Here is a 27,744-nt window from a genome sequence, read left to right on the forward strand (position 1 = left end):
CAGAGAGCCTGCCAAATGGTTGCAAACCAACCAGATCTAATGTGCCTGCCTCCTAGCCCAGAGACTCAGAGCTTCCCAACAGAGAAGATGAGACCCCCCCCCATGCCTCCCTGCTTGTTCACATACCATAAAGTGGTCATGTTGTGTCTGTCAATATCTGGTCAGACTAGCCACAACGGGAGAATAGGAAAACCTCTAGGGCCTGGTGAATCATCTGCAGCTTGATAAACTGATGCGCTCAATCTGCTCTTCTGCACACTAGAGGCCTCTGATCTCCAGTACCTCCAGACGCATTACCTACCCGAAGATGGCGGCGTCACGTCATTACCGCGGCCACTGCTTGTGCTGGGCAAAAGAAATTTCCTTGCATCAGGTTCTCCTCTGCCAACCACTAGAGCAAGCCCGCTACAGCATTTGGGTAAATCATGACATCGGACAGATTGCCTCCATGTTGGAACCACTACAAATGAAGGCACCACTGGAGAGCCCTATTGTGCCAGTGTGTGTGACCAATAGAATGCAGGAGGCCAGCAGACCTAGCAGTCAAAAAACCATTCGGACTGGAATTTGATCTCCCTGCTGAAACATCAGAATCATATCCTGCATGTCCTGGATACTCTGGAGAGCAGTAAAAATTCATAAAGATTTTGTCCGGTATTGCCCCTATGAACCGTAGGCGATAAGAGGGCTCTTGGTGCGGGTGGGGCAGGATGATACAAACGCCCAACCCAAAAGACAGGGATGCTGGGGTCTTCAGGGGGGGTCCAACATCAGCAACGGCAAGCTAGTCTCGAGCAGCCAATTGTCAAGGTACAAAAACATTGAGATTGTTGACCTTCGAAGATGTGCCACAAGCACCACAATCACCTTTGTGAAGATTTTGGTTGCCAATGTCAGTCCAAAAAGAAGGACCCGGACAGGTAGCAGGTGGATCACACCACAAACCACAGGTACCTCTGGTACAACTGCCAGATGCGTATGAGAATATAAACAACGTGCATCAAAAGAACCTCATCTTGATCTCTTCCTTGTGAAGGTACAAGTTAAAGGCCCAAGATCTTGTTTCAGGTGCAAACTGCCATCCTTCTCAAGAACCAACAAGTACTGGGAGTAGCATCCCTGCCCAATTTCCGGCCCTGGGACCAACTTCACATTTGATTTTTGCAGCAGAGTCTCCACCTCCTGATGCACAATCCAAAGGTGATGTCCCGACTGAATTGACTGAGAGGAAGGGATTTGGGAGAGGCCGGTAGGAAGAGAATGGCATACCCCCTTTATATAATGTGCAAGACCTAAAGCACTGTTGTACTGGCCTTACAGGCCAGCAGAAAGATGACAACCTCCCTCCAACTAGCTGTGTGTATTCCGTTACGGGGGAACTAATGCAGCTTTCCAGATTGCAGGAGGAGGACAAGGTGGTAGAGAAGGTTGCTGGGTCTCTCCCTTTGCCCTTGTATTGCCAGAGAAATTGGTTCAGCTGTTGAACAGGCTTGGATGGCCAGCTTTGGAGAACGGGAAAACCGTTTGAGTAGCCCCAAAATGTCCGGTAAGGTCTTCAGAAGTCTCACCCTGGGGATGTTAGTCACAAAGATTGGGCAGTTGCTCTTCCTGCTGGGATGCTCTCATAGGCTGTGCCAGCTTTGTCACCAAACAAGTAAGAGCCATCAAATGGCATATCCGTTGGTCTCGCCTGCACATTTCCGGAAACCATGTGCGCGTCAGACATGCGGCATTCAAGGAGCATAGGGCTTAACGTCCTGCAGAAGAAAATGTTTTTTTCTCACCGCATTCAATTTCTTGGACTCTGTCTGAGGGAGCAGTGGGAAAATCCCCAGGATTCTGCTTGGTGCAGGAGAAAGCCTACACTATCAATTTCTATGTTAAGGCTGTGCCGACAAAAAGTCTGGGTTCCCTGGAGCTCTTATGTACCAGTGGACAATTTCTTACGAAAAATTGAGAGGGACCCTTTATAATCCAAAGGACTAGGGTTCAATCAAGAACATCAATTAGCCTATTTACAGCCGGGCAGAAGTTGCTTTATCCCAAGCCACTTTGATAGGGTTGACTAAAGCATTGTTTAAAGAAAGCAGCATTTCTAATGTTGCATAAGCCGTATCACATACTTCAGTCAAATGTTAGTTCCAGCCACCACTGTGGGGAGAGGGAGCTCTAAAACCTCCATTGCTTGCCACAGGTGGCTACTTCAGGAGGTGCTGGCCCTGGGATACACTCCATTGCTGTTTCTGGGGAGGCATCAAGATAATTGTGAATGTTCTTCTGACAGCAGGGTTGTTGAATGCTTTATGTTGTACTCCATGAGACAGTACAATGACCCTGGATTTAATTGTGTGCAGAAAAATCATGACTCTACTCTAATATTACGTTAGAGGAGCAGAGTAATAAAGTAGATTTTTCCTTTGATAATAAGAGCCTCTACCCTTCCACCACATACAAGGCCCTTTCTAAGACAAGTAAAGAGCAAGCAAAATATATTGGTCATTTTAACCAAGTTATAGCCCACACGCCCTTCCAAGGGTTGAATGCCCTCAGTACAGTGAACAGAGAAAGTGTTTGTGGTGCAACTGCTTAAAAGAATTGGGGCACACCACAGCAAAGCAGTGAAGAATTGTTTCCACCCTCAGAGGAAATGACAGCTCTGCAGATATTTGTCATTTTGAGGTCCTTCCCTTACCCCGGAAGCTCTTTCTAAAGAGCCCCGAGTTGTATGGTTTCCTTGACGTAGGTGGTGCTGTACAATCAACCTCGTTGCTTTTGTCACAACACTGAAACTAGGAGGGGGATCCACTGCCATTGGCAAAATCAAAAGCTTTGTATCTCCCTCATGGGTGAAATCAAAAGATTAATCTATTCATAATCTATAAATTGCAATTCCAATTCTCTGTATGGACCCATGGGTCGCCATATTCTTCTGCTAATTCCAGAATTAGCGGTAAGAGAGGTAGGTACCATTGTAAACCTAGAAATATTAGTCAGCCTCTGAGACAACCATACACATCACCATATTGACATTAAATGTGATTCGCCTTGTGGTAAAGTCCTTCCTGCCATAGGGTGCAGGCATTCATCTATCTTGTACACACAGGTTGATTATCTGAGCAGATTAGCTTATGCTAATCTAAAATAGGAGGTGCACAAAAAAATTGGTTGACCCCAGTTTTCGTTATTCGGAGGTGGCTAAGGGCAGATCTGCTGGCCCTTCAAAGAAAAGTGTAAATTCAACTTTTTGCTTCCTAGATAGAGAAGAACTTGACTTTCCAGGTGGAGGAGTGTCTGGTATAGGCAGTAATTACAAGTCTTTTTCCAGTGCTTCTCTTTTGAGTGATTTACAATAGGAGATCAAAACAACAACGTGGTGAGTTGAATGCAGCTTGATTCCTATGGCAGACTGAAAATGGGACTCAAGCTACATCTCCGAGATGAGGTCTAACAAGGCTGAAACTGATCTAGGGTTGCTTCTTTTGCTACTTAGAATGGATGTAACCTGGCAGTTAAGAGTGGACTGTTCATACTGGAACAGCGCTATGGCTTATCAGTGTAAGGCTAGTCACTCTCTGCAAGGACACAAGAATTAAAAAGTTAAAGTTATTTGTGTTCTTCTATCTTGTATCTTCCTGACTGTTTGCATTGATTCCATTTCTACATAAAGTAAGAAAGAGATTTGGAGCAAAGACGCAGCAACTTGAAAACAGCTTGCTTTTATTCACCTAAAGTAGCATGTATTTTAAAAATATGCATTGGGAGCGGAGTTTGGCAGCAAATGAAATAGCTTTCTTGCTTTTAAACCTTTTGCTGTACCCTCATTTTGGCAGCTTGAGCCAAGTATGGATATTCTTTGTGCCACAGGATGAAGTAGTGGTGTGTTTAATATGTCAGTGGCAGATGGAGTTTCACTGAGTTGAAAGAGCTTTTTACTGTCTGTTGGATTGGGAGTAACCGGAGTACTGACCTTGCCAGTAAGAGGAAAGGGCTATGATGAAACAAAGGTGCAACCTAGCTTCCTCAAACATGAGGTGGACAAAGGGCTTTGTGGCACAGTAGACAGGAGGGAGATTACTCAGGCTGACACTGAATGAGGCAGCCCGACCCAGCTATGGTAGTGATTGACTGTGCAGCAACAAATCACTCCCCAAGAGAGGTGAAAACTGATTGAGGTCCTGTCACAGAATGACGGTGGGAGTGCAAGCTGTGTGGTAGACTATGTAAGAAAAGAACAACATAAGGTAGAAATTTTACTTTTTTTTCCAGCCAATGCCACGTAAGAAGGATCCTTCAGATGATGGTGGTCGTGATGCAACGGTCAATAATTTAGTGGAGCATAATAGAAAGATGATCGCAACCCTGTAAACAATTCTGCACACATTCAGGAAAACAGTAGCAGTTCATGAACGAATGAACGACTGGAGTGGACTTAAAGGTGCAGGTAGGGTGGTCACCTAAATCCCGTTCATTAGGGACAATGTCTCCAGTCCTGAGCTTTTGACCTACAGATCACTGATGTCATGTATAATTGTTTTCATGTGTGATGTTATGTTATGTTAGGGGATTCATAGAGTGCTTGGCAGTCCCGGCAAAGGGACGTCCCTGCGCTAAATGTCAGAAGGAAGGGTGCAGGAGAGGCTACTGCTTATTGAAACAGCCACGTCTTTACTGACTTTCTAAAGGACAAGAGATTAGAGATGTTCCTCATAGAGAGCGGCAGTGAGTTCCTAAGAGTCGATGCAAGCACCTTAAACAAGTGTCCTCCAGCTCTGGATATGCCGTAACCCACGGCAAAGGTACATTCTGGGGGATTACTGTCAAGAGAGCTGGAACACTGAGCGGGGCACAAGGCAGGGGTGCCCACTCCTGCCTCTGTTTGCTCTAGCACGGAAACCACTGGCAATACTACTTTGCAGTAGCCTATAACAGTGGGGAATAGGAGGTGGAGACCTGGTATACACAGGATGCCTTTATACACTGCCATTGCTCTTTTCTATTCGCATCGCTTCAGCTCTTGCTAACACTACTACTGAAGCATCTGGACACTTTCGGGCTTCTTTCTGGTCATAAGACTATTATTTTTCCTCTGGGGGGCTGAGGAGGGGTGAGCAAGGGAAGCTGCTTGACCTGGGGCTGTGGTGGGAAGTATATAGTTTCAGGTACTTAGACATTAGGGTTGCACGACCTCAGGTAGGCAAAACCCATTTAATATGGGGAGGGTGTTGGACAGACTGTATACCTCTAAACGGTTCTGGAATACACTCACTATCATGGTGCGGATAGCAGTCGCTAAGACGGTTCTTTTGCTGTGATGCTTGTATTATCTGCAAAACACCCAGTGTTCTATGGGACTCGACGCCAATCTGCTGGTGTCTTTAGTGTGTAAGATGAGGCGGAGCAGGGTGTCTATGGACGTTTTGTAGCTGGACCAGGAACAGAGAGGCTTCAGCCTTCTGCAACTAGAAATGTACTAATACGCAGCCCAGATACAGCATGCCGCCAAGTGGCTTACACCAGAAGACAATTGAAAAAAAAGGTTACTATGCAGGACGTACGCTGGAACTTCCTTGACAGTTCTGCGTTTGAGGGGCAGTAACCTGGGCCAAATATATCCATACTTATTGCGACCGACTGCAGGCATGTGGGAGGAGATTGTGGTTCGGATTATCAAATGGTCTCCATTTGCAAGATAGCTCGATTAACAGCCCTTCCAACGTATCAACAGGGATATGACATTTGCTCAGTGGAGTGAGGTGAGCTGTCAACTGCTTGGGCACCTATATCCTGGGGACACCTTCATCTCCTTTCAGGAGGCACAAGAAGCGTTTGGGATGGGACCCGCATATTTTTAATGCCCCCCCCATTACTCTGGACGGCATTTTGCAAACTGCTTCAGGGAGGTATTCGGCTATGCTGATGTATATAACCTGAAATGTGACAGGTCCAAGATCATTTACAAAGCCTGTTGCTCCTGGAACATTATATAGGTACCCCGGTGACAGACCAGGAATAGGATCAGGCATGTGAAACGGTAAGGAAGGTCCTGGGAAATGCATGCTTTAAATGAATCCATATCAACTTCCTGCATCACAACTATCTCACGCCAATCACACTAAGTAGAGTATACCCATTCGATCTTCTGTTTGCCCGAGGTGCGGGCAGAGGGGGACATTTTCTTACATATGGCATGTGCCTGCCCAGGATTGGTAGACTTGTGATCAGTGGTCACTGAGACCTTAAGCGCTGGGACAGGGATTGTGTTTTCTCCGGTTCCACAACAAAGTCTGGTGTGGGTTAGAAATCATCCACAACACAAAAAAATGTATTATAAATTCTTACAGCTGGCACTATCCATACCAAAATGGCGCATTGCCATTGGACGGTCAAGTAAGTGCCGCTTAACAACCGAACTGTTGGAGTGGGCGTTGGCTGAAGAGAGTTACATAAGAATGACCAGGCATGATGACATGGTGGTAGAAAACCTGGCAACTGGGGAGGAACTGACACGGGACCCAACAGAGGCTCTTCATAATGGGGCATAATATATGTCTGATGGTTCGGAGTGAGTGGCTGAAGGAGCGATGGCACACTGTATACCTTCAGGACCAGCTGATAGGAGAGATAGCACCTAGATTAGTCTATATGGAATTCCAGGTGTGTGTATTCACATTAGTCTTGTGGGGAGGGGTGGGAGAGAAATAGGCATCTATGATACTTTTTTCTGGTCGAATAACAAGGATGCAATTTGTGTTATTTGTTGCATCTATTGTACACTGCATAAACAAGTTAATCAGAACCGTTTGAAGTTACTCTAAAGCATTTAATGCTTGAGTTTTTGGGTCACTTGTGTTGTTAGAGAAAGGAACCAACCACAATGTGTCAAAGCTAAAAAGCATGGCATTACATAGAGAAGAAGGTGGAGCCCTTAGGAGAAAACCTACATCCCATCAACGGACAGAATATTAGTATTCTTGCTGGCAGCACAAGAGAATATTACTCCACAGATTTCCCCGGGTTGACCCACGGAATAGCTTAGCTCTACAATTCAAAAGATGGGTCTGTTATGCCTATTCCGTACCACACAGATGGACAGCTGATAATAAGACCATCACCCCAAAATTTGAAAGAATGGAAGAAAAAGAGGACTTACTAGTCCCACGTAGGGGAGGTGGAAACCCATGGCACAGTTTAGCGTTTTCCCCACCAGCCTTGCCAGCACTATACATACACAGCTTAATGATCCACTCTATACACTCAGCCACATGCTACACATTACCTCACAGACACGGACACTCACTACCTAAAAACAAAAGCGATTTATAAAGACATCCAAACCTTCTCTTTTTGCCGTGACACATCGTGTAAGCAGTGCCCAAAGCAGGACTTTGGAACAGGGGCCGAATCCTAAAACTCCACCAGACGCCACAAGCAGCACAAGCAGCTACTCCTCGCGTTTCCCGCTTTGCGGGAAACGCTTGCATCGGGATCAGCGAGTAGTCATTGCAAACTTGACTACATCTCCCATAAGGCAGTGGGGCACCTTGAATATCGCCGGCAACGCCCAGAGCAGACCAGGTGCTTTAAATCTGCACTGGAAGGAACAATCTTTGGGAAACCTTCTCTTTTTGCCGTGACACATCGTGTAAGCAGTGCCCAAAGCAGGACTTTGGAACAGGGGCCGAATCCTAAAACTCCACCGGACGCCACAAGCAGCACAAGCAGCTATTCCTCGCGTTTCCCGCTTTGCGGGAAACGCTCGCATCAGGATCAGCGAGTAGTCATTGCAAACTTGACTACATCTCCCATAAGGCAGTGGGGCACCTTGAATATCGCCGGCAACGCCCAGAGCAGACCAGGTGCTTTAAATCTGCACCGGAAACGCGTACCGGGGGACGCGCGAGGGATACGCCGGGCTAAGCCCGGGCAAAGGGCGGGCCCTCTTAGGCCCTCAGAGGCCTGAGGAGACTGGACTGGGCCATGGACTCTGGTCGTTCCATCATATGATCTTCGGACACTGTAAGCAAGCTTATTTCAATATTCTGTTTTCAATATAGGACTGTTTCTACACTAGCGCCTATATTTCGATGTGGTAAGAATTGTTTAGAGGATTTTAGATATTGGTGTATCACCATCATTCTTCTAAAAGGGATCCCATTGCTACTACTGTTATTGGCACAGCTGTTAGTTCAAAAGATCCAAAATCCTCTTTTGTATTTCGTGTATTTGTTATTTAGATCATATTGATATGACTTCACGCGAAACAAGAAGTACTAAAGCTGTGGCAGGTAGCTCAAAATTAACCGGAACATTAGACGACTTTATAGTACGCACCAACACACTAATAGACCAGGGTATTGTCCTCATGGAGAGAAGGGTTTCTCAAGACCTCGCTTTAGCTACGAGGTCCTCCATGGGTCACATTGCTAAAGCTCGAACCCCAGTCCGAACCCCTGATAATACTTTAAGCAATTCTAACATTTCACATATAAATGCGGTGGTCCATAGTACTACCGGTGCACATTCTGATCTCCAAGACTGTAGTGTTCTTGACTCGCAGGGTTTGGTAACCACAGGAAGCACCTTGTTAGCCCCTCAGCTAGATATCCAGGCAGATAGCAATAATATCTTAATAAGAGGGAAAAGGGAGGGAGCTATCCCCCCCCAAAAACGTAAGCGGACTTACAAAAAATATCCCTCTATCAAAACCACCAAAGTTGTAGAGAAAGGGGAGTGTAATAAAAATGATATGGTCAATGCAAGAGCGGCAGGGAAAAGTCAGGGCCATGAATCTGGGAAAGAAGGGATTGGCCCGAAAATATTATCGCTGAATATTACAGATGACATTCTTATAGACAATTCCCTAGCTGACATTCTATCAGATAGCCCAACAGCTGATAGTACAGGTATAAGTATAGGGAATGAAGCTCTACTTATACCATCCCTGACAAAAATATTTAAGACCCCACTCACTCCTATAGAAGTAAGATTAGATGGGATAGAAAAACAACTTATAGAATTGAAAAAGGGGATAAAATATGACTACACTAGCCAGTCAAAAAAGATAATTCAGGTACCAGCCCCAATTAATAAAGTGCCGACATTAAAAACATATGATAACGAAAGGGAAAAAGGCAGAAATTCAGTACCTACGGTCCCTACACCTAATTTTACTAATACTGATGAAGGTAAAGCCAGTGCAAAGTCTCCTTTGGCACATGAAACAGTAGTTAAAAAAACGTCTCTTCACAGTATACCTACACATAATGATGATAAAACGCACATAGAAAAGCGTAGGAATATTAATCTACCCCCAGAAGCGTGTGATTACGTAGTCATCCTAAAGGGGCTTCCGGAATTAGGCCCTACAACTATAGAACCGTATGGGGCGCTCAAAAACAAAGTGTCACATTGGCTAAACACTAATCACCCATTAGCACCAACAAGAAGCAACATCTTAATGGTAGAGAGGGCCCCCTGGGTAGGTTATAATAGAAAAAGAACACAAGGGGACTGCGTGGTCGTATCATTCGAAGACCCTCGGTCAGTGGGACATATTTGCTCGGGGGTGTCTAGGAAAAACGGTTCATCGATTGTGGCAAGACCCCTGGCTTATTTTTATACGCCAATGGAACAGCCTGATAATAGATGGAGCTGGACCAGGGACATAAATCAAGCTAGGGGTGGAATTGGGCGCGAGTTGAATAGGGACTCAAATTCTAATAGTTGGGAAGTGGGGGGGGGATGACGGCTGGACTGTAATACAACGTAGGGCCGGGAGGCCTCAATATGGTAGTATGCAGCACCGTGGAGAATGGATGGGCTCGCAGTTTGTTCAACCCTTCATCCCCTGTTACAATAGGTTCAGTGGATTGGAGGCTGTTGATTGACTCACAGTACATGGGGAGGAACATACATTTATTTTCTGCCCATCCGTCTCACCGGTTATTTCTGCCACGCCTGTTACCAGTCCACCCAGGTCATCTGATCATCATGATAGCTTGCCTCGATTGCTGTCGCCCGGTATACAGGGGGAAAATACCTTTTTTATAAAAGAATATAAGGAAGTTCCAGGGCCAATATTAGGAGTTGACCGAATAGACCAATTAATGCTGAGTGAACAGAACCGTACCAGGCCATGAGCATCTAGGAGGCCAAGTAAAACCTCACCAGTCGATTGCAGCAGCCTAAATCATGGCCCCCCTTTAGCTAAGGTTGTTTCATGGAATGTTGCAGGAGTGGGCTCAAAAATAAGTGATCCTGATTGGAACCATTATATACATTCTTTTGATATCGGTGTTCTTCAAGAAACATGGGCCACGAAATCCATGCACAGAGTTGGGTACAGAACTTATCAGCTGGATGCAGTTCCATCAGTAAGAGGCCGTCCTTCAGGAGGGTTGATAATATGGGTTAGTGTGTCTATTAATATAGCCATCCAGCAACTAAAAATTGACTCGTTAGATATGCTTGGACTGGAAATGGTTACCGATGATAAACGGGTGATCCATCTTTTTAATGTATATAATAGACCGTGCCCATCTTATAAGGAATCACTATGTATTGACAAATTAGAGTCAATACTGGATACTCTGAACCCGGAAACAAGTACGATTATATGTGGGGACATGAATTGTAATTTTGAGCCCATTGTAGGAATGAACAATTTATATGAGGATGAAGATAATGCTAATGGTATACCATCCTTATCTAGTAATGGGGTGGTTGCTGGTTCTACCCTAGCTTTTCAAATCACAAGGGTATTGACAAGCCATGGACTGAGGGCATGTAATGGGCGTTTACCATCTGATTGCCCTAAGGCACCTACTTTTTTGAGACGCAATTGTCAAAGTATAATTGACTATGTTATTGTTTCCTCGGACCTGTGGCCATATACAAAAGACCTGACGGTTAAAGCAAGATCTGACAGTGATCATCGTCCCCTTGAAATTAGTTTTGTAAAGAGTTTAATAATGGGGTTGGAAGCTAAAGAGGGAGGATACCAAGCAGCCCCAGATAATGTTATACTAAGCAACAACCGATGGTCTATTAAATGGGCAAATATCCTAGAGCAAGAGGAGTTAATGGCAAATATTTATAGCTGCCTTACCAACATATTCGATACCTATAATCCCTCTAAAAGTGAACCTGGCCAATTTCTTAAATTACACAAAGCATTGTTTAGTGAACTATTAGAACTCATGACTAAAAGACCAAAAAAAGGGACGGGTGTTGTGAACTTACAGCCTGTAGGTAAATTATGGTTCAATAAAGAATGCCGAATAGCAAAATCTATTTTGATTGAATCGGTTAAAACCAAAAACCCACTGGCAGTTAAAGAAAGTAGGAAATTATACAACAAGGTGCTGGCCAATGCAAAGTCTTTATGGGACGAGGAATTATGGTCCTGTATGCTGACGGCAGCTAAAACGAAGGACCAAAAGTTATTTTGGGAAACAATGGCCAAGGGTAACAAAAGGGAGAAGGGCTCAAGAGAGGTTTATCTTGATGAGGCAACTTGGATTAACCATTTTATGAACTTGTATGCCGCTCAAGGGGCCGAAGGTGCAGTGCAGGAAGAGCATGCTTTGTCGCTTGTAGATGCTGAACCCATACAAATAGTTTTTGACTTACAGGAAACAGAACTAGCTATTAACTCAGTCAAACATGGGAAGGCTCCAGGGCTTGACAAAGTACCAGGCGACCTATTCAAGCATGAACTGGACGTCTGGGTACCATATCTTAATCATTTGTGCAATACTGTTGCGGCTGGGGAAGCAATTCCGGACACATGGAATGGAGCGGAAATTATTACTATTTTTAAAAAGGGCGATAGAAGCAATCCTGCTAACTACCGCCCTATAAGCCTTTTAGACATAACCCAAAAAATCTATGCTAGGCATATAATAAATCGTATTAATACATGGTTGGAAGATGAATCAATTTTAACAAAATATCAAGCCGGGTTCAGAGCAAAAACAGGAACCATTGACCAAGTTCTAAGGCTTTGTTGTTTGTATTGGAAATATGTCACCCTTCGCAAAGGCCACTTGTATGTGGCATTTGTTGATTTACGGGCGGCATTTGACCTTATCCCCCAAGAACTTTTGTGGGAATCATTGAAAACCCAGGGACTTCCAGTAGATTTATTAAAACTGGTCATGGGGCTACATATGGACAACTATGCCGAGGTTAGGTGGGGTCCAACTGGGGAACTTACAAAAGGTATTCCGATAAAGAGGGGAGTACGCCAGGGGAGTGTACTGGCCCCGACCTTATTCTCCCTGTTTGTTAACGACATTCCGTCTTATATGGAGAGTAGTGATAATGATTCACCAAGACTAGGGGGTGAACGGGTCTCGTCCCTTCTTTTTGCGGACGATACAATCCTCATTTCCCAAACACCACGGGGCCTTCAAAATCTACTGGAAAGGTTTCAGTCTTATTGTATCTCGAAAGGTTTAGAAATGAATACTAAAAAAACGAAATACATGGCCCTGAGCCCGCATAAAAATTTTAGGAAAAATTTAATGTTAAATGGACAGAAGCTTGATTATGTGCAGAATTTTATTTATTTAGGTGTATCTATAGATTCATCCTTAGCATGGAGATCACAGCTAGAAAGGACTAAGATAGTTTTTAAACAAAACTGTCTTCCAATCCTTAAAAGACATAATAAATGCTTGAACAAGGCAGTAACTCCTGCCCTAGAGATTTTTAAGTATAAGGTACAATCAGCGGTACTATATGGGGCAGAATTATGGGGACCCGCATGTAGAAGTACATTTGAAAGCCTTGAGAACAAGTTCCTCAGGGGGTTGTTAAAATTATCTACTAATACCCCATTGACACCCCTCTTTCTGGATCTAAACATGAAACGAATAGATCAACATGCAATATTAAGACCATTATTGCTGTGGGTCAGATTGTGGACGACTCCAGAATTACTCGACTATAAGGAAGGCTTGAAAGAAGTTATGGATCTCGATAGCTGTAATAAAGTTTATTGGTTCAAGCACGTTAGAACCTGGCTGGGCATGATTGATTTAGCCCATTTTTGGAATGATCCTGAGGCTATAAACTCGTGCTCTAGGAAAATTGTTAAACTGTCATTTTGGTCATACGTGAGCTACGAATTAGTGTACATAAAAACCCATGGTCCATTGACTGATAATTTTTTATTGTTTAAAGATGTAGCACTTTTTGAACCTTTTTTAGATGAGATCCATCCCCCGTTATCAAACACTCTGTACCTAAAATTTAGATATGGTACACTTAGAACCAAGGCACTTGAAAAAAGCTGGGCGAAGTTAAGTAGTGATCTTTGTATTTCAAGCACTCATGATGCAAAGGAAGATGATTTACATATACCTTTCTTTTGCTCCATCTATGTAACACCAAGGAAAAAGTGGATAGTGCCGCTTTGTCTTAGAATTGGTTCGAGATCTTATAAGGAGGCTGGCAGAATTCTAAAGACTGACACAAGCTAGGTGATAGTTTTTGGAGTCAGTAGATTTCTTCTTGCTGTTAACTTCATTAGAATAAAGTTGGGCCTACATTTCTAATATAAATGCACAACTATTGTTCATCAAATATCTCAAAATGATTAGGATGATCATGTACTTAAATCGCATGTCTAATTATCCAGCCTGGAGTATTATTTAAAAGTTCCAAACATTTTTTTTTTATTGGTATAACCTTTTAAAATTATGTCCTAGCGGTTAGTGATTTAATTATTCTTTTTAATAGTTCTTAAATTGTATTTATTATTAATCGTATTATTAATTGTTGTATAATTTTCGCCCAGGTAAATTGTGTTTGTTAAGAAATCTTGTAATTAGATATTGTATACTCGGTTGCAATGAATACACAAAGAAATAGGTTAGCTAATTGATCCTGTTATCTCTTTTGTGTTAGGAAGTGTTAAATTGTAAGAGAAATGAATGTTTTTTTTTATTGTATCTTTTATGATGCTAATGCGTCGAAATAAAGATTTAAATGAATTACAGTTGTACTGAGTGACAATACTGTTCGTCACTCAAATATCAGAACAGCTGCTGGACCTGGTCCTATGGCAAAGTAATCCCCAGATTTTTGCCTTTTGTTCCTTATCTCGTTTATGTTCCATTAGGATTCTGTGCACTTTTTCCCTGCTAACCAGTGGAAAAGTACTAGTGTTCTCTCCCCAAACAATGGTAAAATTGGCTTATACCGAATTGGCACATTTAATTTACTTGTAAGTCCCTAGTAATAGGTACTCTAGCATGTACCCAGGGCCTGTAAATTAACTGCTACGAGTGGGCATTTAGCCCTTATTTTGCCACCCATTAAAGTAGCGTTTTTAAACATGTCTCAGGCCTGCCACTGCAGCCTTTAGTGAAGTTTTAAACTGTCATTTGGAACTGGCAAAAAAAAGCCTTTTGCCAGGAATCAACCTTCCTTTTTAATACTTATAAGTCACCCCTGAAGTAGGCCCTAACAGGTACTAGGTCAGGGTGCATGGTATTTAAAAAGTATTGCATGTGCACTTACGTTTTTGCATGTCCTGACAGTGAAAAAGCCCTAGCGTTGTTTTTCACTGTGGTATGGCCTGTCTCTCTGATTGACGAACACTGAGTTACCTCATTACATTTAATAAGTGTTAACTTTGTATTGGGAGCAGCTTTTAGATATGTGGTTTACACTGAAATGAATTGTAATTTTAAATCCTCTTCTATGGTGAAGTCAGAATTTAAGTGACAACTCTGAAACCGACACTTTTTGAACGTTGGCATCTGCTTCTCCCAATCACTATACCTTTCTGCTAGTAGCCTGGGTCACATGACTGCTGTTGTGGGTTGCCTATTACTGCCAGACGTTGAGACAAAGAGGACTAAGTATAAACAGATGGAGCATCCTGCGAGGATAGCTGGGTGCGGATTTGTAACCAGCCCTATTTACACTTGAAAGGACTTTGCCTCCTGCACCCACAAAGGAGCCTGACACCAGGTGTGCTCTTGCTTTTGTAATCCCAGACAGTTTGGAGTTAGACTCAGAAAGGAGGAAGGAGAGACCAAGGCTGACACTGGGGATTAAAAAGTGGCACTCTCAGTTCCCAATTCAAGACTTTTGAACCGGTGGAAGACTCAGACGAGGGACTGCCCTGCTGCTAGAAGGACTTCCCTGCTGCTGGAGGATGGAAGACTGACCTGCTCCCTTGAATCCAGAATTACCTGAGTGACTTCCAAGGGCTAGTCGGCTAGCTTCCTGTGTGAGCTACAGGGACACAGCAAACTTTGAGGCCTTGAACCCAGCTACTGGCCTATCCTAGAATGAGGCCTATCCCCCCACCCCCTCCCAAGTGATGCTACCCAGGCCTTGGACCCTTGGAAGTGGTGTTGGTGGTACTGTTCCTACCTAACCCTAAAGCAGGAACTTAAAAAATTAGTCAAGAATAACTGCCTGGAGAACCGACAGAAGACCTACCCGGCAGCCAATCCAGCCAAGGTGCATCATCGGTTGGACTGACTTTGCTGTAGCTCCTGCTACCACCTTCTCCAAAGCAGGAAGTCCTTTCCAGTGGGACTTCTCGACAAAGGTATCTGACCTCGTGGAGCCCTCTTCGGCTACAGCCTTGTGCCACTGGGAGAATTCGACTTCCCAAAAATGTACTAAGTCCGAAGGTAAAGATCTTTACACTGACCTGATCTAGCGGCTCTCTGATGATGAGCTCCTCTGGGACACAGCCTGCTGCCTTGACCTACTGAAGACTAACCTTCTACAGGAAATCTTCAAGAATCTGTCTAAGTCCCAAGGTAACCCTTAGATCGGGGTGAACATGGCATCGCGGTTGGCCTAAACTTGTGACTTTGGCCTAGTCTCACACGATCAGATACCCGTGATGCGCGCTTTGTTTTTTCTGGTGCTATTTTTCACTAAAAACTCTAAAATTCATAACTCAGACTGACCCCTTGCAATGTTCCAGAGTCCAAAGGGCCATTTGAGGCATAATGCGCATGCTATTACCATTTCACTAAACGTAGGGAGGGGGTTTGGGGTGGCCCGTAGTGACCAGATTTGGGATGAGTTACACCCCTAATTCACACTATCCTCCCCCATCACCACACTGCCCCTCAGTCGACTGCCATTGCTAATAACCCCACTGCCAGACACCATTCCCATTGGCAACGCATGATTCAGACCCCATGCTAGCACCACCACCAGCGCTAATATGGACTCCAGTGCCCTATAATCCTGTGCCAAATGGGCAACGTAAACGCTCCGATATGAGATTACTAGGACACATGCTGTCCGCGCTTTTCCTCACCCGCATAACTACCATGCGTTTTCTCATGTATTGTTGATGTATGTATGGCAAGTATTAACCAAATAATGTCAAAATACCTTGTACCTGTATTATTTCTCAAAACCCAAAAAACTGATTTAGACAAAAATGAGTGGGGCTTCCACCTCCTCAACTAATAACCCAATAACCCCATTTATTACAACAGCGATAATACGAAGTATGCAAATGCATGTCCAAATTCGACTGACAGCAACCTGCATACTGAGACAAGGAGTTGGTGCAAAGGAATACAGTAAGGACAGAATCAGAAATAACTCTAGAAAAGTCACAATCAAGAGAATGTTGTATTAACTGCATAGTTGTGCTAATCTTAACTGAATTGTACTCTTTAATCCGGAATAAATACAAATAAGTTATTAAAAACAGTAGGGAACAAAGCAAATGCCAATTAACCTTGATCCAACTACAATACGAACACTCCAGTCTGAACTGCTTGACCAGTCCAATCTGCACTGGCAGAGATTAACTCAAGCATTCCACCAATTACTTTTGTCAATGAATTTAGTAGATCACAACTTTTAGAACAATTTTATCACAGAAGTGGCAATTTTTATTTCTCTAGGATAAAATGCAATTATTACCTTTATAACTCGGTCTGTCCCACAAGTCAATAACCACACTCTAGTTGCATCAAAATGTACATGGACGATTGTGTGTTTACTGTCATGGAAAGAAGCGGTGGGTGCTCGTCTACAGAAAAAGAACATATGACAGGTTAGCTTAGACTCAGCAGAACTGTCTAGCCAATCTCTTGAAAACAGAAGCATTGTAAATATTTCACTATGGGTATCACTGCTGTGCACGGCAGTAGTTTTTAAAATAAACTCACTAAAAACATTTTTCACACAGACAAAAACACTGCTGCAGTGCAAACTATCTTTTGTTCTCCATTTTTTTAAATATAATTGTAGTAATTTGTGCATGCTCACAGCGCTTTATGCTGGTATTGCGTCAAGTACTGACAAAGTACTACTGAGCTGTATACCAGACAACATAAATACGTATTGGGGATACACCCATTGAAATGCCACTATATAAATGCCATATATCTATATATATATATATATATATTCCTCCAGGTGCCCCAGAACATGAAGACGCCACTCCACGGAGGATGATTTACAAAACCTTTTATTGCAAACCACGGAAAGCAGCCCAGTCCTTGCTGTCCCTTACGCGTTTCAGTGTAACAAACACCTTAATCATAGGGGGAGGGGGAACTTGGCAAGATCCGGTGAGTACTTCACATCTTTTTATCCCATAGCGCAGTCACTTTCCAGTAAGTTGCATGCTGGGTAATGAAGTCAAAATTAAACCTTCCAGTAGGGTCCGTTTTCTTGCCAAAATGTTTTTAACCCCAAATTCTTTATCGTTTTGCACAGCCCTCCGGTGGGCTGCTGGGTTGCTTTCCTGATTCAAATTACGCATCCCTCGTGCTGGCAGGCAATGAAGATTCACGGCCTCGCAGTCCTGTCATTTTCAGGTGGTGCATCTTCCGCGGCTTGGAGCCTGCCGCGTACAACATTCCTCCAGGTGCCCCAGAACATGAAGACGCCACTCCACGGAGGATGATTTACAAAACCTTTTATTGCAAACCACGGAAAGCAGCCCAGTCCTTGCTGTCCCTTACGCGTTTCAGTGTAACAAACACCTTAATCATAGGGGGAGGGGGAACTTGGCAAGATCCGGTGAGTACTTCACATCTTTTTATCCCATAGCGCAGTCACTTTCCAGTAAGTTGCATGCTGGGTAATGAAGTCAAAATTCCGTGGTTTGCAATAAAAGGTTTTGTAAATCATCCTCCGTGGAGTGGCGTCTTCATGTTCTGGGGCACCTGGAGGAATATATATATATATATATATATATAAATACTTAATGTTTCAGAATTTTTAATGTCTACTTTTGTTTTTAAAGGTTTTAGCAATAAATCAACAAAACATTTTTCACCAAAGTAAGCATTGTAAAACTAAAGTACATTCATGAGGCTGGCGTTGGTAGGTCATATCAGTGATCTGTGGCAAGTTATGACTTTCTTTCTGACATGAACTTGAGCATTGGAAAGTTTGAAATCAATGAAATTTTACATCATAAATTGACAGGGTTTAGTCATACTGTTCAATACAGAAAAGGCAAACAGTAAAGAATATCCTTAATGCTGAGAGATATTATACTAATATATGTATTTACAAGAGGTAAAATCACATTTTTTAAATTTATGTTAGATAAGGCCCAACTAAGCGATTTAAAAATGTCATTAAAAAGGTATGTTAAGAAAGAACTTAAGGGAGTGTTGAACCAAGGAATGTAATTTGTTAAACGTTATTCAGCAAAGTGCTTTATGTTGCTGCTGCTACAAATATAACCCTGTATGTGCAACTGACAAAATCAATAAATGTTATCCCAAAAAAAAAAAAAAGGTATGTTAAGCCTATGACATTAATGCCACAGCTCAGACATCATGGCATACAGAGTGCCTATTAGATTCGGAAATCAAGGATAAAGAAAAACAATGTGTGAAAGAGCAGATGAATTGAGTATCACATTACTCAAAAAGTCAGCAAGCAGGAGACCATGATGTTCTATTAGTTTCCAGTTGAAAACTCTGCTTTAAAGGTGGTAGGGCTCTCTCCATATTAAGTACTTGATTATGGAACTCTCTCCCACGTGAAATCTGTTGGTCCTAATCAACAACTGCCTTCAGAAAGGTTTCAAAGGGACATTAATTCTAAGATAACATAAGGAGCAGTGTTGAGACACCTCCTTATGTAGATTACACACAACAAGTGCAGTGAGTGAGTTCTCAGTAAACAGCATAAGTTTAATTGAAGAAAATGTAAACAACAAGATGTCAAACAAAGTAGAAGCTGAAGGGGAGAGTAAAGGAGGCTAACAAAGTCATGAACTTGAGTCATACTCAAATATGGCAGGGATTTGTAGGAGCTCATGTTTACTCCCTCTGAAACCTGCTTTGAATTCAAGACTGCTTTAGGTGGGAATACAGATGTTAAATTCAGTAATAAGAGCATTGGACCTTCAGACCATAACCCCATTATTCAACATGTGTGGCCACAAAGTCTATTGAGATCAAACTCTGTGCCTCACGCTCATGAAGTGTAGTCTTAAAAGTAGCATTAATCAAGACTTAATGCACCCTATAGAGAGAAATATCATACAGGTTGTAACAGTTAGCATACAGGGAGCTTGGGCCCACAACTTGAAAGGATTTCTATTACCAATCTAACCCTGATCTGGTTATGGTCACATGTTGTGAAGAGGATGATGAAGTAGGCTTCTATACTTTACACAGAAGAATAGCAGAGGTTAGAAAAATGTATCACTTGTTCTCTGATAGACTTCATACTGATAATGGGAACCTGCACTAGGATAGGAAGGTGTGTATTTAAATACCCTCAGCATTGATTCTATTCAGACTTCCCAAGCCATTAAAAAACACAAATATTTAATTGGTTGACAGAGAAGGATCAATGTTTCCAGACATAACAATCATGAAATTTCCATAATGGTATTACAGACGCATATTACAGACGTTTGATCTCAGAGCAACTTCCAGATCTGGCTCTTCATGAGCAGTGCATATATAGGTTGGAAAGTTCAAACAGGTTCCCTTAATAGTGTGGCGGCTGGCATGTGAGTCCATCCAAGGTAAGAATGACTCTCTATGACAAGGTTGTAGGATGCTGGAAGTAGTAGCCTCAACTAGAGGATGTTTAGAGTTATACAGAGTGGGTCTTGTAGTAAGTCTCCCAAGCAGTGCTTAATTTGTGCCGGTGCTTTCCGGTGCTTAGCACCGGCATTTAATTATCAGGGCCGGGTCTATGCATCTGCTGCACACGCCCACATTGATGTTTTTTTAAATGTACCTTTATTGTACTCTGTGCCGCCACAGGCCCGCAGCGTGTTTTTCACGTATTCCGCCGAGTGTGAGTCACGGCGTTTAGTGTTGTTGTGACTCACAGTTCTTAATCACTTAGCCTGCAGCAGGCAGCCCTGCCCAAGTCCAAGAGAATATTCAAATTAATAATAAAATGTATGTCATCATTATGGCGGCCGGGCGGCCCTTCTAGTGCAGACACAGTGTTGACTGTTTGCCACTTGCCAGTGGGCGGGTCGCGGAAGTTCGGAACACACACACTGATGTATTTGGGCCATTGGGCGGGCCGTGGGGACGGGCTGGAGGTTCTGATGGGGTAGGGGCTGGGCGCGCGCAGATTTTTTTCACTTTGCCACCAGTTGCCACGCCCCAGCATAACCACTGCAGCTCCCCACGAGTCATCGTCGACGTTAAGTCAGCCCCAGCCCGGCCCGACCAACGACGACGACGTTAAGGGCAGATCTGGGCAGCCTGTGTGCAGGCATCGATCAACTGTCTGACAGCCAGTAGTACTTGTCTACAGACAGTACTGACAGTCTGGCACTGCTGGCAGACTGCGGTCTGGTAGCAAGCAGGCAGCACCACCATGCCGCGGCCTAATCAATCGTAGTACGTACGTACTAAGTAAAGGCACACAGCAGTGCAGTGCAGCCAGCAGTGTGTGTGTCCCTGCTGGCTGCCGGCCAGCCCAGCACGAGTAACGGTAAGATTAGAAGTTAACCACTTGCACTTTTAAGTTAAGGAGTAATTCTGTAAACTAACTAGTAGCTAAGCGAAGCCAGCTAACTAGGGATGCCAATAGTGCTATGCCGTCACCGACAGTGCCAAAACCAACGCTGTGGTTTTTTTTGGGTAGCGTGATGATGGTCCGGTGGCAGTATCACCGGCGTGGACCATGGAACTGGAGACAGGCAGGCTGCAGCCGCTCACCTCCTGCGGCTCCATAATATATATACAATGATTATTAGGATCCTCATAGTCCGATGTCTGTGATTCATTCAGTTTCACTGTCTGAATGCCAGACCAGTGCCTGCCTGGCCTAGTATTAGCCTCAAAGCCGCCACGCCTTAGCGGCCTTAGCGGTACGCTTAACTTAAGAAAGCAATCAGCAGGCCTCGGGATGGGTGCATTTGGCGGGCTCTCATAGAGGGAGTGGTCGGGTCCTACAGATGGGTGGCGGACGCATAGGCGAAATCTATTGGTTTTTGCCAGTGCTTGTGTTTTTTGTTTCCGTTCCCTTTGGTTTCTCAGCTTCTGGCTGCCCTTTCACACCTCCTGAGAGTGCTGCCGTGTGTGTGTGTGGGGGGAGGGGGGTTGCTGTTTCATGCAGACTGACGGACATCTTGCCTGGAGACGGAAAATCTGCACAACAACATACCTGGGGATGAGGGTCTCCCGGGGAGGGCTTGAGCGACTCTTTAGGGATGAAAAAAATCACTTGAAAAGGAGATGTGAAAGTTGTCCCTTACTTGGGCCCTTAAAGACAAGATCTGCTGGCAGATAGCAGTTACTGCTGCCAGGCACCAGGAAGCCCTGTCTCCCCTCCGCGCAGCGCTCTAGCAGGGCCGAGGTGACGGGAGAGGAGGAGTGTGGCCCCTGACCCCCGTGCGTCTCGCGGATTCATAAATACTGCTGGTAATAAAGGGGCCATCTCAACAGGTAATCAAGGAACCACCTCACCTCTGTGTCAAAAACAACCAGCCCTGTCGTGCAGGCAAGCGTTTCCACACAGCCGAAATCCGGGATAATCGCAAACTGTTGCTGTCATTAATTCAATAAAAAGTCGGCACAGTAAAGATCATTCACACCCATTCCTAAAAACATTTACGGAAGTCAAGTTCAATCAAGTTGGTGGCCTTCAGAATTCAAAATAAAAATATTTAAAAATAGATCAGTACACAAAAATCGCGTTAAACACCACTACCATACAAACACTTTCTTTATAAGAAATTCTACATTTGATAATTTATGTATTGGTAATACTGTTTACATGTCACCATCCTAGCTCAATGGGAGGCATGTGTAATCCTCTAAGACACGGTGAAAAGCCGTATTAACTGTTGTTAGGTTATTTCCAAGAGAACTTTGTCTGGGGGGCAGCCCTCGTCACTCCATTAAAGCTGCGCGTGTGCAGACCATGTGCTGTGGGATTCAATGGACAAGTCATCGCACAATCTACAAACATGTTTATTTAATCGAATATTGTGCACCCGCGACCCATGTGCCGTTTTCATCCTGAAAGAGCATAAAATGTATTATCAGCCTATTATCAACTATGTTTCCTAAATACTTTGCCCACGTAAAGTCTCCTGGGAGAGGTAGAGCAAAAAAAGCCAAGCTAATTGTGAGTCAAAGCTCACACAATAACTCAAATACAACAACAAAATACCCCACTTCACCTACACAAATTGTGCTCTTATTAATGCTCTTATTAACCACCCGACTCTTGAAACTCGTGGTGTTGCAAACTGTCTCCCCCCAACTGCAACTTATACCATCTATCAGTCCTACTTCCTCTTCATCCATGTAGCCACCTATACCAGGTCACACACAGTTTTCATAACTTTCAACCTCTTGCCCCTGAACCTTCTGAGGTGTCTTATTTGTTTGCTCCCCTCACGTCTGCTGGGCTGGTTAGACCTTCATAATGGTTAGACAAGCAGGAAACCCCGATTGGGTGTGCTGTGTTTTCCTGACCCGACCCCACCACAACATAAAATCACCCAACATCACTGATCCTTCTAGCACCACAGGTTCTTCCTCTAGATGCTTACCACCTTTTCTCTCAAATTCAGCAGATATGCTTATTTGCCATGAAAGACAAATGCACACCATCCGAATGATACAGTGAGAACTCCTATACCATAATGTTGCTGTGTGCAAGTACTGTGTCTCTGAGACCATGTTATCCTCAAAAGACCATCTCCTCTCTGTTTATTTTCTTTCTTGCTCTGCCTGAGGCCGCATACTTACTGGTCCCTTTCCACACTCTTCTCATGCCTGACCATCCACGTGTTTCAAAGTTGTATCTTTGAACTCATAGACTCTGTTAAAAATAGCCCTACCCCTAGTATTGTCCTTTCCCCAAATCAGCACACAGAGCACTGAAATTGTCCCTTTTCAATGCATTGGTGGTTTTAGATAATTTATTCCAAAATTGTGCTTTAAATGCACTTTTGCTTTAATCTTTTTCAAAATGGTTCACGGTAACCTCCTATCAAAACCTTACTATGAGGAAGGCTCGCTTTCTGAAATTCAGATCAGGTATTATATTTGACTTTTAGCAGTGCCAGTTGAAGATGTGGGTGGAGCTAATAGAGTAAGTGGGTGCAGCCAGTGGAGGGAGTGGGTGGAGCCATAAAAAGTGGGTGTGGCCTCCGACAAACATTTGAGCACCTGCACTTCATATTTTACAAATTAAGCACTGCTCCCAAGTGAATTCACAACCAGGCTTACGGCCATCCATTTGTGGGAAGGTAATCCCTGTTAAAGATCCATTAATGAAGGGACCACGCAATCCATGATGCTACTTTAAAATATTCCCGATGGAGATCTAGAGCAATTTCCCTGCGTTCCGAGATTGTATGCCGCGTGGAAATAACTTAAGACAGAAGGTAGTGTAATGTGGGCATAGGTAACACAGGCACCATGTAAGATGAGCGGATGAAATAAAAAATAAAAAAACACACATGCAATGAAGTATCATCGCATGTACAATTAAAGTGAGGCCAATTAGGAACTGACACTATCACCCAGGAGAAGGATTGGGTAAACATGGAGTCTTGCTAACCATGCAACCAAAGAACTTCCGTACTGGACAATACGAAACTGTCTCACATGTCACTTGAGATTGGGCGCAAGGGCACACGTATTCAAATATCTTAGTCCATTATAAGAAAGAACAATACCTTTACCAGTGCATTTCTATTGAATTTCATTAAAAAAAATGTCTTGCTTTTTTCGTAGTATACACAAGATGTAATATCGTCTAAATAAGAGAAAGGGCACTAGGGAAGCATTGAGCCTAAAACACAAAATATTGGATAACTGGTACATTTAGACAGATTTCGTTGGTCCACCGTTTACACGCAATTTTGAGATTGGAAGCCTTTCATCGGGTGGTCCATGGTAAATATAGTACGTCCCAGGATACCATCATAGTGTCCCTATAGGATGATTTATCCACTGGCCTAAACTTATTAATTTATTGCAGTGTCATCTGACTCAGGACAGGCTATTGACTTATGGACACATCATATTATCTGAGCAATTACCAAAGGATATCACCAAATCCTCCACATGGCAACCATGTCGGTTGTCCCATGACTTCCCCTGATTTAAGTGATAAAGTGGATAGTTTATAGGTGATGAGAATTTGAATTTTTCACTTACTATTACGTGGCCTTGGAGGCGTGGTTGCACAGAAGGGTTACAAGGATCCGTCAATTGTCACTATTTTGATACATGCCATGATTGCCACAAACCAATATTTGAGTTTAGGGAATTGTCAGTCTAAATGCATGTAGAAACACACTATTTGGGGGGCGCTAGAGGGCGCCAGGCAATATGGCTGCACTTTGGTGCAGCTCTGCCCGGCTGATCCGCAATCCGCCTAATATCGGCGAATTATTGAGGCATCCACGTATCTCTTCAGCTGGTCGGTGTGCAGTGACATCCCTGCTCTGTATTGAGCCAGAAAGGGAGGCTGGCGAACGTCGAGGCGCCTTTCAGATTGGCGAAGTATGCTCCGTTCATTAAGGGGACAGGATCACAGCATGAGCTAACTGCGGGAGGAGCCTGATCTCGAAGCGGCGCTTGAGGGAGGAAGCGGCGATCCAGTGGAATCTGCACCTGGTCCCTGGGGTTGTATTGGCCGGCTGACCTGGGAGCTGACTGCGCAGTGTGCCGGCGGTAGTCTGGCCTGCTGTGCGGCGAGAGGCCCCGATTCTTCTCGCTGCGGCCTACTCCCTATCTTGGTGCTGCTGCCTGGACTACGTACCGCGGCTGGGGGAAGCTGCGGAGCACGTCGGCGATATCGGAGCCTGGAGGTGCCCGCCGTGGGCTGCGGTAGGTGGAGGAGGTCTGCGTGTGCGGCTAGCATGCATCTGGCAGCATCCTTCGCTTGGATTACTGTGGCACGGCAGCGGGGAGGATTTATTGCTGCGCTCTGGCTGGCTGGTGTTTCCTCGATCCGTGGGCCTGGAAGGGGAGGCCTCATACTGCCCTATGACTGGTGGCTGCCTTGCTGCATTGACTGGCCTCGTGGCAGTGCATAGGAGCCTGCGGCCCCGCGCTCATCTCTCCTAGAGCCTGGGCTCCTACTTACCCCTGTTCCTCTTAATTTATCCACATTGCCATGCTGGAGTGCTGATATTGCGGGGGACTGGCTGTCTCCCTACGGGCCTGTGGGTACGCACGACTGCCCATTTATATCACTTGGGGGCCTGCTGTGGAGCTGACCCGCTACTACCAGCTGCAATTGTTTTAGTCCTCTGTGCTGTGCCTGGTCTGGCGGTGGGTGTGACCACGTTGTGGACTATTGCTCAAGGCCCCGGAGGGGTTCTTGAGTCCCTCTGAATCTTCCTGCCACCTGGAAGATTGTACCACTGGACTTCTGTTGACTCGCTGCTATGGGATGGAATTGCATCCAAGTCTGCTGTTGGTACATGGTCCCTGCCACGCCTCAGGAGTATAGTATTGGGCATTTGGCGCAAATTTGGTAGCTAGAGGGCAGCTGGCTTCTCGTTGTACACTCACTGCTCTAAACTATCGCTCCACTTGCTTAGGGCCTGATGTTCTGGAACACTCTTAGGTGGTTGTTGATATCTGGTACGTCTTATCATGGGGAAGCCAGATAAGTCGCAGCCCTTCTCACGTTTGAGGCGCGAAAATCGGGCAGGGCCCAGCAAAAGGCAGCCTCTGACTCTGAAGCTGATGGACAGGGAGATGCGCCGCCTAATCTGGAGTCCACGCTGCTGGCCATGCAGAAAAGTCTACAGGCCATAGAGGAAGCATGGCTACTATAAATCACCGGCTGGACCATATGTCCTCTCAATTGGAGAAGCACTCTGTGAGAATGGGTGAGGTCGAGCAGAGGTCTCTAATGCTGAGGATTGGCTCGGTAAGGTAACGAGCAAGGCCCTTAACATGGAGAAGATACTGGCCCTTATTCCAGCTAAGAATGAGGATTTGGAGGCTCGGTCCAGGAGGAATAATATTCGCATTACGGGCCTGCCCGAGTCGACAAACATTGGTAGAATGGAGCACTTTATTGAGGCCCTACTCATGGAAATATTTGGTTCCGAGCAGTTCTCCTCCATGTTTGTTGTGGAGCGTGCCCACCGCTCCTTGGCTGTGCGCCCTATCTCAGGAGCCCCACCTCGTCCCATAATAGCTCAACTGTTGAACTACCGGGACCGGGATACTGTTTTGCAGCTGGCCAGGAAAAAGGGAACCATCAGGGGAACACCTTGTCCTTCTTTCCCGATTTAACTGTAGCTGTCCAGGCTGTGAGGCGCGAGTATGGCGCAGTAAAAAAATTCCTGCAGTCTGAAAACATTCCCTATGCCATGCTGTATCCTGCACGACACCGTGTGGGGTCGGAGGGGAATTTCAAGGTCTTCTCAACTCCTAAGGCAGCGAGGGAACACGCTAAGCAATTAAAGAGACACCGGCAAGAGGCCGAAGTTGACCATGGGGAGGACGTTTGATGATAATTGATGATAATTCAAGAGGGCCCTAATTGTAGTGGTTCTAATATTTGTTCTGTAGGGTGCCTTGCTCATTTGTGGGTGTATATGTGCACTGTCACTGCTATTACTGGTTCCGGCAAACTCTAATGTACTATATGTATGCTATGGGAAGTCTTATGTTTTGGTATTCGACTTTGTAACACAGGTTCTAGACCTGATCAGCCACCTCCTACATAGTGGGAGGACAGTAGCACTCTGATGCCCCTCGTATGGGAGTTCGCCACACTTCGCTATTGTGTTGTTGTTCAAATGGGGTTTGTTTTTGCATTTTTGGGATGGCTTTGGCTAGTTGGGGTAGCCAGAGTGGGAGGGAGGTTCACAGGGGGAGGGAATTGGGATTCAGCAGCATGTGTTGGATGATTTCAATGACAAAGATATGTTTAGCCTACGATATATCTCTCTTTGCCCCATTAGTTTACACTATGAGGTATGGGAAGTAAATTAAGGCTCCTTACTTGGAATGTTCATGGCCTTAATAGTCCCAAGAAAATTAGCACCGTGATAGCATGTTTTTAGATAGGTTGAATTTTCAGATCGCCTTCTTGCAGGAGACCCACCTTACTAAGATCTCGGAGAAGACGGTAGGTACACGCTGGGCTGGGGTGAGGGTGGCCTCCTCTTATTCTTCGTACTCACGCGGGGTGATGATACTTGGAAAAAAGGGTATTCCATTTAGAGTACATGGAACAGATGTGGATGAGAAGGGCCGTTTGGCTATGGTAAACGGGACAGTTGGAGGCACAAATGTTCTTTTGGTG

The 27,744-nt window shown here is 44.5% G+C and overlaps 1 protein-coding gene across 1 annotated transcript in view; it reads right to left on the bottom strand.

Moving 5' to 3' along the window:
- Positions 1 to 27,744, bottom strand: part of WDFY2 (WD repeat and FYVE domain containing 2) — a 514,044-nt gene that overhangs the window by 19,765 nt on the left and 466,535 nt on the right. Inside the window, exon 11 of the mRNA XM_085621796.1 lies at positions 16,924 to 17,032. Within this exon, the coding sequence (XP_085477922.1) occupies positions 16,924 to 17,032 (109 nt within the window). The remainder of the gene's footprint in view (positions 1 to 16,923; positions 17,033 to 27,744) is intronic.

The sequence above is a fragment of the Triturus cristatus genome, chromosome 8, assembly GCF_964204655.1.
Source record: "Triturus cristatus chromosome 8, aTriCri1.1, whole genome shotgun sequence".
In the NCBI taxonomy this organism is placed as follows: domain Eukaryota; kingdom Metazoa; phylum Chordata; class Amphibia; order Caudata; family Salamandridae; genus Triturus; species Triturus cristatus.